The following is a 12,858-nucleotide window of genomic DNA, read 5'->3' on the forward strand; positions in this document are numbered from 1 at the left end:
CATCTTGGACAACCAGAGGAGCCTAGAACAGAACCTGCTCTTTGTAGGGAGGAGAGAAAGCTTTCCACACTCTTGCCTCCCTTTCCTGCCTCCCCTCGCCCCCAGCCCCGCTCCATCTGGAGCAGAGAACTGGACATCTATAGCCGACAGTTTCCAGGTGCCCCACCTTCTGGACCCTAAAGGCATTCTTTAAACTCCTTGAAAAACTGAGAGATAAAGAATTTGGGGTTTCATAGGTGTATGTCCTGGAAACTTTCTAAGCACCAAACAAAAGTACACATCCGAGCAAAAGTCTTAGTGGCTTTTTGTACTACCTCCCTGTCCTCTCACCAATTCCACTGAAGGAGAAGGTGTATTTAGTCCCTTGAAGCCTCACATGCTGCAGCCAGATAGGGGATTTTTCAGAAGAAGTGCAAGAGTAATAGTCATCATACTTCAGATCTCTGGAGAGTAAAGGAAAAGAATGCTGAGGAGGTAGCTAAGTAGAGGACCTGAGTTCAGTCCCCAGAGCCTTTGCAGGAAGCCAGGGATAGTGATATGCACCGATCATCCCACACCAGGAAGGTAGAGACAGACTGACCCCTGGGGTTTGTTGACCAGACAGCTTAGCCTAATTGCTGAACCATAGACCAATGGGAGACCCTGCCTCAAAAAACCAAGTGGATGGAACCTGAGGAGGAGCAATATTCTCCATATGCACATGCCCCTGCACACATGTGAGCTCACACATGAGCACACACTCATACACAAGAAAGACAGGTGGCTTGATTTATATAAAACATCACAATAATATTTACATTATTAACCCAGCTTGACAAGTGAAGCACTTGATTTTCAGAAATGAACCCAGGGGGCTGAAGAGATGGCTCAGTGGTTAAGAGCACTGGCTGCTATCCCAGAGGTCCTGAGTTTGGTTCCCAGCAACCACACAGAGTCTTACAACCATCCATAATGAAATCTGGTGCCCTCTTCTGGCCTGCAGGCATATATACATGAAGATATATAAATGAATCTAGGAAGGAAGGAAGGGAGGAAGGAAGGAAGGAAGGAAGGAAGGAAGGAAGGAAGGAATCCAGAGCTCTGTGAGCCCCCCAGAACAATCTAACCCCATCCAATGGAGAGATCTGGCCCCTAACATATCACTACTTTCTCTGTTCTCAGTGTCCCCCTTGACATCAAGTTCTCCCATTCATATAAACCCACAGAGGGAGCTTCATCATGGGACCACAATCCACAAGTCAAGCAACCAGATCTTTAATACAGTAGACATTTCCGTGGAGTGATGGTTAGCCAGTGTTGGGATAATGAGAGTCCAGTGGCCATAATTCCCTGAAGAGAGAGAATGAGTTAAAGGCTAGAGTATTTCTCTTATACCGTTTTTTCTTGCCTATATTATCATAGTAGAACAAGTTGGACTTTTTTTTTGTTTTGTCTTTTGAGGCAGTATCTCATATATCCTAGGCTGGTCTTGAACTTGCTATGTAGCTGAGGATAACCTTGAACTCTTGGATCTCCTGCCTCCACCTCCAGAGTTCTGGGACCATGGGTGTATGTATACCACTATAACTGGGTTATGCAGTGCTGGGGATGGAACCCAGGTCTTTGTGAATGCTAGGCAAGCTCTAGACCTACTGACCCACGTCCTTAGCCGTCTAGAATAGGTGTTAGAGTGGGATTAACTAGCTGAATGCCCTTTGACTTCAACTGTTTCTTAGTAGGGATCATATTTTAAAATGCCTGTTTCTGATCTTTTCTCACAGTTTCTCCAAACTTTCCAACAGACTCATGAAAAGAATAAGTCAGTGATATTTTGTTTGGGGATCTTAATTATCTTTGGAAGAAATACTCTCTTTTCAAACCTGCCTTTTCTTCTTAAATATTAATAGGCATACCCCCACAGCCTCCACTACCTTGTGCAATGACGAAAAGAGCAGAGTCAACACATCTGGGGTGATGATTAACTAGAGGTTATAAAGAACTAGTTTTGACCGATTTTTTGCTTTTACTTGCCATGGTGATTTCAAACAGAGGTAGGGTCAGGGTCAGCATTTCTTTTCTTTTTGTTTTTTCTTTCTTTCTTCCTTCCTTCCTTTCTTCCTTTCTCTCTCTCTCTCTCTCTCTCTCTCTCTCTCTCTCTCTCTCTCTTTTCTTTCTTTCTGAGACAGGCTTTCTCTGAGTAGCCCTTCTTCAGGAGTTCTGTTGGGCATGTGATGAAGGTGTGAAGTCCCCAAGAAGTTAAAATATCACTTAAAAGTCAAGCAAAGTAGCACATACTTAATCCCAAGTACTCAAGAGACTGAGACAGGATGACGGATTCAGCCAGAAGTTCAAGGAAAAACTCTCAAACAACAATAAAATTAGCCTCTTCTCTATCTCTCTTCCAATTTTTTTGAGACAGTGACTTATGCAGCCCAATCTGGTCTCAAACTCCCTATATAGGCAGGAATGACCTTGGCCTCTAAATTGTCCAACCTCCACCTCCTGAGTGATTAGAGATATGAGCCACCATGCCCAATTTATTTGGTGCTGAGGGCGGAACCCAGGGCTTTGTGCACGCTAGGCAAACATCCTACCAACGGGGCTGCATCTTCAGCCTAGACACAGGAGATTTTCTTTCTCTATAAATATGTCAGTTTAAAGGTAAATTTATTTAATGAAAATATTGAGCAGGTATGGAGGAGGGAACAGACAGAAAGATGGTGTTTGATGGGACAGAGTTTGGAAACCTGTGCCTGGAGGGTACACCTTGGCTGCGGGCCCATCTTCTTTACTGACTAAGTCTAACCATGCTTCTCCTCGCTGCAGAGGTTCGGCTATGGAGGCTGGGTGCAGCTCCAGCAGCAAGGCAAGGTGAGTTTCTCCCCGCACATACCTACCGCACATACAGCACATACAGCGATGGCATGCCTGGCTTAACATGTTGTAGGCTGAGCATCCATGAAACTCAACTCTTTCCCCTTGCATTAATCTTGTAGTAGGCAAGGAAGTAGCCCCTACGTTTCACAGAAATAGTTGGAAAAATAGGAGTGACTTCAAGCAGCAACACCTACAAAATAAAAACTAAAATTGAAACACCTCTACAAAAATCTCTTCTTAATCTTTTTTAATTTTGTTAAATTTGCCTTGGAACCAATTTTAGCATTTCTTGAGCAGCCCCAAGAAAGTGGCTTGACCCCTCTATGGGTTCTTCCTATATTAGAACTGAAAAAAATTCGTGGATTGGTTAGGAGAAATCAGATGACAAAGATGTTGAATCAGCTGGCCCTGCACTGTTACAAAAACTCCCTTACCTTCACTGCCCGGATATTGCTTCCCTAGAGAGACATGCTATGGTCTATCTCAAAGGTCTTTTCCAGGCCTATTGTGTCACAGGTATGACATCTTCTAGACACAGATCGCCCTCCTGGGTCTCACAGTCAATAGCTCAGATCACCAAATTATGGATCAGCCATCCTCTGTCACATAGGTAGAAAGGGCCAGTCTGTGTTCAGCAGCTGACACCTACACAACACAACCCTTCGACACCAAACATGAAAGGCAGGAGAGAGAAAGGCTGAGCCCCATTAAGTAATTGAATTTTTATCTTCGTGCTGATGAAGGGAAAAATCCCTCAAACTATATGGAGATGAAACATGTTCCAAACCATTCACGAAAAGATTAATCCAGGTTGGGAAGATGGCTTCACTGATAAAGGCCTTGCTCTGCAAGCATTAGTTCAATTCCCCAGTACCCATGTTTTAAAAAAAAAAAAACAGACATGGTAATATGCGTTTGTAATCCCAGCACTATGAAGATAGAGACAGGTGGGTCCCTGGGGCTCTCTGATTGGCCAGTCTAGCCTACTTTGTGAGTTCCAGGCCAGTGAGTTTCAAAAAAAGAGAAAGGAAGAAGGAAGGGAGGGAAGGGAAGGGAAGGGAAGGGAAGGGAAGGGAAGGGAAGGGAAGGGAAGGTGGACAGCCCCCAGAGAAAGGATGCCTGAATCTGACCTCTACACATAGTCATATGGACGTTTGCCGCCTGAATGGTTGGTCACACTTAAGAACACAGGATTTATCCAAGTCGGTTGCCTTTGCTGATGTGGTTTTTCTGGCTCAGGGAGAAGCAAAGATGATGAAAGACGGGAAGGTCTTCAGAGTGGTCCAACAGAACTGCTGGGACCCGGAAGTTCGTATCAGAGAAATGGACCAGAAAGGCACGTACGATGTGAAATGCTCTCAATGTTTCCTCCTGTTGTAAAGGAGCTCCTTCCTTAAAGTTGATGATCACGTGATGTGATTTACAGGATGGTGACTTCTGTTTCCTGTTTCCCTGCCAGCCATGCTGTTACAGCTTCATTAGAGGGAAAGGGGTCGTTGCAAGCCCATGCTTCTAGGGCATGGGTTTGAAAGTTTTATTAGCTTAAAAACAAGATGGTACACTATCAAAATGATAACTGCATTTTATTACATAAAATAGGTCCAGAAAGTGGTTCAGTGGGGAAAGCGTTTGCCACACAACTGTGCGGGTCTGAGTTCAGATCTTCAGAAGCCACGTAAAGCCAGATGTAGTCATGGAGGTGGCTAGGATCTCAGCGTTCCTGTAGTGAGATGGGAGGCAGGGAGAGGAGAACCCCAGCAGCTCACAGGCCAGTTAGCCTGCTATACTACAACCCCTGTGCTCCTGGGTAAGATGGTAACTGAGAAAGAATCTCCAGAATCTCATGGATAGCCAGGGGCCATGAACAAAGGGAAAGGTGAGAACTGATACAGAAGGTTATCCTGTGATCTCCACATGCATGCTGTGGCACAAATGGTTCATTCATGCACACACGCATACACATGCACACACACAACGCATGCTCGCACATGCTTTCTTTGTCTTCTGTCAACTCCCTTCCTCTCTACAAGTCTCTTTTATGCCCTTTGCTTTGTTTGTGATCCACTGATTTTTTTATTTTATTCATTTATTTATGTATTTTTGGTTTTTTGAGACAGGGTTTCTCTGTGTACCTTTGGAGCCTGTCCTCACACTCACTCTGTAGACCAGGCTGGCCTTGAACTCACAGAGACTCTCCTGCTTCTGCCTCCCAAGTGCTGGAATTAAAGGTGTGCACCACCACCACCCAGTGTGATCCACTGAATTTTAACCAGAATCCTCTGTGTGACAACAGGCTAACCTGGAGTCTGGTGGGCTCACTACTAGCTACTCAACTGAAGATAGTAACTACCCATCCCCCAGAATCCATCAGTACATCCAGTAGTTCAACAAGGTGGGCACAAGCCAGTTTGCCCTGCTGCAAGGAGTCGATCTGTCACTGACTGTTGATAGAACCAGTCTGATGCAGGCCCATTGCTTTCTTCAGATTTTTGAGACAGGGTCTCATGTAGAGCCCAGGCTGGCCTTGAACTCTTGTTCAAGGTGGCCTTGAAGTCTTCTTCCTCCTGTGTCCTCTTCTGGAAGCACTAGAATAGCAGACTTGCACCCCCAGGCCCAAATAGAATTGTGTTTTATTTCACAGTCCACAAAAAAAGGAGTCACCCTGGTAGCACCAAATGAATAGGGCTGTCTGGAAGTTTGGAATCAGGTGGCATGCACTTCTGTCCAGGGCTGTCTGATAATCACTGTTGAAATGCATATCCAACTAACATTGAAATCCAGCTGTGCAGAAAGCTGGCAGCAACTCTGTAGGCGGCTCTGCAGGACATCTGCACAGCCCTGAGTCTCAGCACACACAGGATTGTGTAGGGGTGTGGCTTCGAGAAGACGTGTTTCCCGCACCTCTGGCAAAGAACAACCTTTCCCTGAAATGTGAAGAGAGAGCGAGGGCCCACCGTCTCGAGAGGAAAACAGCGACACTCAGACTTGGTTCCCAGGAGTCAGAAATTGCCGTTTATGATTGCAACAGAAGTGCACGTGTCGTCTCCTTTGGCTTTTGTTCTTATTATTTTGTATGTTTATCTCAGTTGCTCTCCTTGAGGCAACAGTCCCAACTCACTTTCAACGAGCATTGTCTTTGCCCCCCCCACACCATTCTAAGCACCTGACACAAATTAACTCATTTAGTTCCTACAATGACCCCTGGAGGTGGGCTCTCTTTGGATCACAGATTTTCAGATTCCTGGATCGTAGACTCTGGAACCAAGCTCTGGGGACTGCACGAAACTTTATCCAGGCTAATTTAGGAGCTGAAATAAGGGCACTTGTCATGCATGACTTACAGTGGAAAGCTCTAGAAAAAGAAATGGAGACCATAAAAAAAGATGGGGGAAAAAATGACAAGAAAGCTAGCTAGGAAGATGAAAGGAAAGAGATGAACAGGAGTGGAAAGGGACCAGGGAGAGGGATAACAGAGTGACTATGACCAGCATACGTTACATACATGTTAAAAGTGTCATGATGAAATCCATTACACGCATGATTAACACATGCTATTTTTCTTTAAATGGTGGAGAAATACCTTACCTAAAGGAAGTTTTGTCACAAGGAGGGTAAAAGAAATCCTGGACAAGTAGGGTCAGGTCATTTTTCTTAATGATCCAATGTCCAACCTTCACCTCCCTGTAGGCTGAGGGTGGGGGAGAAAGAGTGTGCCCGAGGGACGAGCAGTGAGAGAGAGCCAGCAGGTAGGATGGGAGCTGCCAGCCTCTTTGCCCTGGGAAAAGCTCTTCTCCTCACAGGTTTGTCTCTGTGTTCTAGGAGTGACGGTGCAAGCTCTTTCCACGGTCCCTGTCATGTTTAGCTACTGGGTGAGTGTGAAACCTCAAACCATCCTCCTGGGGATGAAGGCCCACGTCCAGCTCAGAAGGTGACAGACAGCTTAAACCTAGAAATTGGTCCCATCAAGTCTCCTGTTTATTTATTTATTTGTTTCGTTGTTTGTTTTTGAGATAAACTCTCCTATAGCCTAGGACGGCTTCAGCCTTGCTTTGTAGCCGAGGATAACCTTGAACTTCTGATCCTCCTATCCCAGTCTCCTGAGTGCTAGGATCCAGGTAGGTTTCACCATGCCCAGTTTATACAGTGCTGGGACTAGAACCCAGGCTTCTTACATGCTAGGCAGGCACTCTAAGCCACATTCCCATTCCATTGGTCCCTTTATAGGTCAGTAGCATGTTCTCCCCAGACTGCCTTCTTATTCTTGCTTCAGGACAGTAGCCAGTATGTGGCTCTCAGACCCAATCTAGATTCTCCACACAGTTCAGTGGTAGACTGAGTCCCCACCAGAGTGTGCCTGTCTAGATTAGCCCCTGCTGTGCCTTGCTGGATTGCTGATAAGCCGGTGCACTCTGAAGTAAGAATTTTGAGATAGGATAATAATGACCAACTATGTTATACCTCCTGATAAACTCTACAAAAAGGGAGTCCTAGATCCCTTCCCACACGTCAACAGTTCTCAAGCACTGAGAGTTTCAGAATAGCTTTTGAGACCACGAAAGGACTTTTGGTACAGAGCTGAGAACTCACTAACCTGGTAGTTGTTGTGGTTGACATGTGATTTAGGAGCAATTCAAACATCACCGGTTCTCCATTCTTTCCCACCTGTCTTCACAAATCCAGCAGGCATGACTCGGATCTCCACAATTCTGATTGGATCACAGTGTAAAATACGATGTCTTGAAACCTCAATGTGGGTTTGGAGAGATAAAGTGTTTGTTTTGCAGGAACCAATACCTGAGTTCAATCCCCAGAACCCACGTAAAGAAGTGGGTGGGAGCTGGAGAAACGGCTCAGTGTGTAGGATGGTGGCTGCTCAAGCATGAGAACCTGAGTTCTGATCCCAGAACCCCCTCTAAAAAGCTAGGCTTGACCTCATTTGATCCTGTAGCCCTGGTACTGTAGAAGCTGGAAATGGGGGAATCACTGAGCCTAGTGAGAGGGAGCGAGCTGGGGGAGGGGAAATCAAGTCTATTGTCTCAGTGTCAGAGCCCACAGGAAGGGTGGGGAGGAGGACAGATGAGGACAGAATCTGTGTGGAAGCAGGCCTGGTATCCTTCAAGGAGACAAGACAGATGCCCTGATGGCAGCTTCAGATGCTGGAAAGGCCTTCGCGGTCTCTGCTGCCGGTAGTGGCCCATCATGGTTCCACATCTAAGCTGGAGAGCTCAGCAGTTGCCCATCAGGCCCGGCCGCAGCTTCTGGCCTCCATTCTTCTGATTAACCAGCAGCATCCTGAACGTTCTCTTTGCTTCAACGGAGATTGGGTCTCCTGAGGCCACTACCTTTCTCAGTCCGTGCCTCTTCTTCCTAAAGCATAAAATCATTAAGACGGGTGGCCGTTTTCAGCTAAGAGCCAATGTTGTTCAATTCAAAATGAACGTCTAATCAAGTCGGTTTAGACCGGCATGGAACCTTTCCTGTTTTCACCAGGCCAAACCTAAGGATACTTTGGAGCTGTGTCAGTTTTTAAACAATGACCTAGCTGCCACCGTTGCCAGATACCCTCGAAGGTTTGTGGGTTTGGGCACGTTGCCTATGCAAGCCCCGGAGCTGGCCGTCGAGGAGATGGAGCGCTGTGTGAGGGAGCTAGGATTTCCCGGAGTTCAGATTGGCTCCCACATCAACATGTGGGACTTGAACGACCCGGAACTCTTCCCTGTCTACACGGTGAGTACTGCCGCTTTTGCTCAGCCAACACACAGTGGCACAGCCGTCGACCAGCCGACACCATGCTGGTGGAGGACCCTCCTGCCAGGGGAAAGGGACAGGACACAGGAGGCCAGAGACTTTAGATGTAGGTAGAAGATGTAGAAACCTACCAGAAATCCTACCAAAAGAGCGAGTCATTCTACAGAAGGAGAAGATGGGACACTTCCCATGTCTGCCCTGATGTAGCGTAAATGAAGTCTCTCTTCCTGTATCACACTGGCACTCCTTTCCATTGTCCATGGAAGCCCAAATGTCACCCTCATTGCTAGTGCTTTACATGCTCAAACACAGACACACACACTTTATTTTGCTATCGAAAAAATAATGTTTTAAAAACAATTTTTGAATTATTAATAGTATAATATTAAAATTAATATTTAAAGTAATTTTGAACAGTCTGTGGAAATACAAAAAAGTATAAAAAGGAAGACAAACACACCAATCATTTCACTCAGACAGTAGCCACTGTTATCTCATTTCATTTAAAACTTTGCATATCTATATTTTAACAAAATTGTAATTCTGTTACACAAGGGATCTCATATCCTACTTGAAATTTTACAAACTAAATAAACATTATCTGTGTGCATGTGTATGTGCTAGCTCACACACACATGTGTGTATATGACATGCATGTTTATATTCATGTTTGCATGTGTGTGGACATACATGTGGTGCATAACATCGGACATCTTCCGAGACAGCTCTCCACCTTACTGAAGCAGGATCTCTTGCCACTTGCCTGCTTCAACTAGTCTAGCCAGCTTACCCCAAGTATCCCTTGTCCCCACCCCCCTAGTGCTAGGATTGCAGGGGAGCCACCTGGCTTTTCTGTGGGTTCTGAGAATATAGACTCACACCTGCATGACAACATTTTACCCATTGTACTATCCCCCCCAGCCCAGTGAGGATTATTTTAATGAATGGCTTTTTTAAAACTGCAGAATATTCCAGTGTTTGTATTCAATTCATCAATCCTCAATTAAGAATCTTAGAAAGAAGCAGGGCATGATGGTGCATGTCTTTAATACCAGCTCTCAGACAAAGGCAAGCAGTACTGTGAGTTTGAGGCCAGCCTGGTTTTCAAAGCAAGTTCCAGGACAGCCAGGACTACACAGACAAACTCTGACTTGAAAAAGCAAGAACCAAAAACCAAAACCAAACAAAGAAACTTAAGAAACCAAAAGTGTATTTTGGCAATACATAAAAAAAATAATAATAATACTGAAACTGAGCATGGAGGCACAGCCTATAATCCCATCATTCAGGAGTCTCAGGCAGGAAGATCAGGAATTTGAGGCTAGCCTGGACTACATAGTGAGCTTCAGGCAAGCCTGGGATACAGAGCAAGATCCTGTCTCAAAATCCTCAAAATAAGTATAGATAGGTGAAAAAGAAGAACATAAAGGGGGGATAAGAGGAAAACATAGATAGATATATCAATAAATGGGTGGATGATACACAGGTAAGTTATACATAGGTGATAGATAGGTGATAGATACATATATAGGTAGATGGAGGATATATATATATATATATATATATATATATATATATATATGAGTGCCATGAAAATGTTAGCATTTGATAAACGCAAATGGTGGGTAGATGAGTGTTCATTGTGTTGTTTATAATCTCTATATTTAAAATATTAGAACATTAAAATGTGTTTTCAAAATACTCCTATCTAGTTCTGAAGTACCCAGCTTCACATCCCACCATTCTGCCCGCCACTCTTTCTCACCCTCATCCTGTAACTGAACCAGCCACCCTGGGACCAGGACTTAAGGTCCATGATTCATCACTCAATTGCATTTTTTACGAGTCTCATTTCCTCTCATAACTATAAAGGTATGGGTAGTTTTCTACCTTCCATCGTAACGCAAAAATCCTTAATCCTGGTCTGAGTCGGTGTTTGCACGCTCACCAGGCATTCTACTCTCTGTCATTTATCCATTTAATATTTATGGAGCTCTAATTATGTGCAAAAAAATTTCCATGTTTGTGCTGGAGCGACTGTCCACCAAGTGGGGAACTGCCTATGAAACTGCCTTTAAAGATTTAATATTCTTCTCAGTCCTGAACTCTCTGAACTAATTAGCAGCAGAGGCCCAGCTGATGCAGAGAATGTTTTCTGAAAATTTCAATGAGCTTTGAACAAGGATTTATTCACTTATGCATCCAAGTTGCCTCAGCACAGTGTGAGAGAGTCTTCAGCTGCAAGTCATTTTCAGCACTCATCGGAACTGGATTTATAAAGTCCTGGGGCCTTAGAAAGCAATAGCAGCCACCGGGGTGCACACAGACATTTCCAATTGAGTGGCGAGCTCAACCCATCCATCACCCCAATGAGCTTGTTTGGGAGCATGCCAGTTTCTGCGGGATTTAGGAGTCTGACCTGACTCCAGTTGACCTGCAGTGTCCCTGGTCTGACAATCTGTTTGGTTAGCGAGGCTGGCCTGCTTAGCTCCTCTCTAGCTTGCATCAGTAACATGCTCAAACAAGAGGGAAGAACTGACAGCCAAGTTAGTGCTGTCATGTGCTGTCATTTCAAGGTAGTCCCTGCACTCAGTAGCATCCCAGACCCCTACCTCCCTTCCCAGAGACCACTCTTCTACGTGAATAAACCTAGCAACACACACTCAGGTACAAAATGATTTCATTGCTGGTATGAGGCAGGCAGAATATTAGCACCTGACTGCCTGATTCTACCACTCATTGGACACCATGACCTGACTAAGTTACATGCGTTCTCCCTTTTCCGTAAAACGAGGCAGGCATGAGTACATCTCTGAACATGTATAGCACAAAGAGTGCATGTCTCATAAATGTTTAAATGAGTTAGTAGTTGTAAAATTTGTGTGTGTGTGTGTGTGTGTGTGTATGTGTGTGTGAAGGACAGATGTTGACATTCAATGTCTTCCTCAGTTGCTCTTCGCTGTATTTCTAAATTTTATTTTATGTATTTGGGTATTTTGCCTGCATGTATATCTGTGTACCACATGTGTGCAGTATCCTCAAAGGCCAGGCAAGGGCTTCAGATCTCCTGGGACTGGAGTTACAGACCACTGTGAGTCATCACATGGGTGCTGGAAACCAAATGCTGGTCCTCTGGAAGAGAAGCCCCAGTGGCTGAGCCGTCTCACCAGCCCTTTCACCTTATTTTTGAAGACAGAACATCTCACTGAACTTAGAGCTTGCTGACTCCACTAAACTGGTTGGCCGATGGGCACCAGAGATGCTCCTGTCTCTAGACCCCAACACTGGAGTCACAAATACATGCTGCTATGCCCAGCTTTGACCTGGGTTCTGGGGATCTGAACTCTGGTCCTCATGCTTGCACAGCCAGCACCTTACTACCTGAGCCGTGACTTCAGACTAATAGTTGTAACATCTTATAGTAGCGTTGGTATTAAGCTCTCTGGGATATTAGTTGCCATCTTGAGAGAATGAGGTTTTGTGTTCTCTACCATGCTTCATTCTAGCTGTGGATCCTAACGCATTTTCCTGAATTGCTTTATTTTATCTATCTATCTATCTATCTATCTATCTATCTATCTATCTATCTGATATGGGGATCTTTCTGTGTACTCCGGAACTATGTAGCTCAGGCCGGCTTTGAACAGGCACTGATAGGTGTACACAACCATGCTTGGCTCACGTTTCCTCACTTTCTGTAGCTCCAACTTTCTAAGGGAAGAGAAGGAGGGAGCCCTCCTGCCCTGATTCCAAGGATACCATCCCAGTCATGCTGAAAGGGTGAACTGTGCAGGCACCAGTGGGGGGAAAAATCCCCTGCATTTGAAATATGGAATTAGACCTTAAGCATTGCTCTTTATCAAAATATTTGAGTGGGGGCTGGAGAGATTTTCAGTCAATAAAGTGCTTACCTTAGGAGTACCTTGAATTCAGTCTCCAGAATCTGTGTGAAAAAGCTGGGCATGTTGGTATGAGCTCATAAAACCCATAACTGGGGAAACAGAGACAGCTGGATGCCTGGTGCTCACCGGCCACTCAACTTAGACAAATCAGTGAATTTTAGGCTAGTGAGAGACCCTGTCTCATACAAAAACACACCATTGAGTGGTGGATGTTTTCTGTAATTTCTTTTACCAAGCAATACGATAAATTCATCAACCTATGGTTAATTCTGAGAGTTCTTTTTATTTTTCCAAGTAGTAATAATTGGTCAAGGAAATCTTTTATCTAGATCAAGAAGGAACTTCAAAAGTA

General features: G+C 44.8%; 1 protein-coding gene across 1 annotated transcript in view; it reads left to right on the forward strand.

Annotated features, from left to right (window-relative positions):
- Acmsd (aminocarboxymuconate semialdehyde decarboxylase) overlaps positions 1–12,858 on the forward strand; it is a 35,876-nt gene that overhangs the window by 4,751 nt on the left and 18,267 nt on the right. The window contains exons 2-5 of the mRNA XM_041648201.1: positions 2,806–2,850; positions 4,096–4,192; positions 6,676–6,725; positions 8,347–8,583. Of these exons, the coding sequence (XP_041504135.1) occupies positions 2,806–2,850; positions 4,096–4,192; positions 6,676–6,725; positions 8,347–8,583 (429 nt within the window). The remainder of the gene's footprint in view (positions 1–2,805; positions 2,851–4,095; positions 4,193–6,675; positions 6,726–8,346; positions 8,584–12,858) is intronic.

This window comes from Microtus oregoni, unplaced genomic scaffold (genome assembly GCF_018167655.1).
Source record: "Microtus oregoni isolate MIOR12 unplaced genomic scaffold, Mior012 000003F_ref0000135, whole genome shotgun sequence".
Taxonomy (NCBI): domain Eukaryota; kingdom Metazoa; phylum Chordata; class Mammalia; order Rodentia; family Cricetidae; genus Microtus; species Microtus oregoni.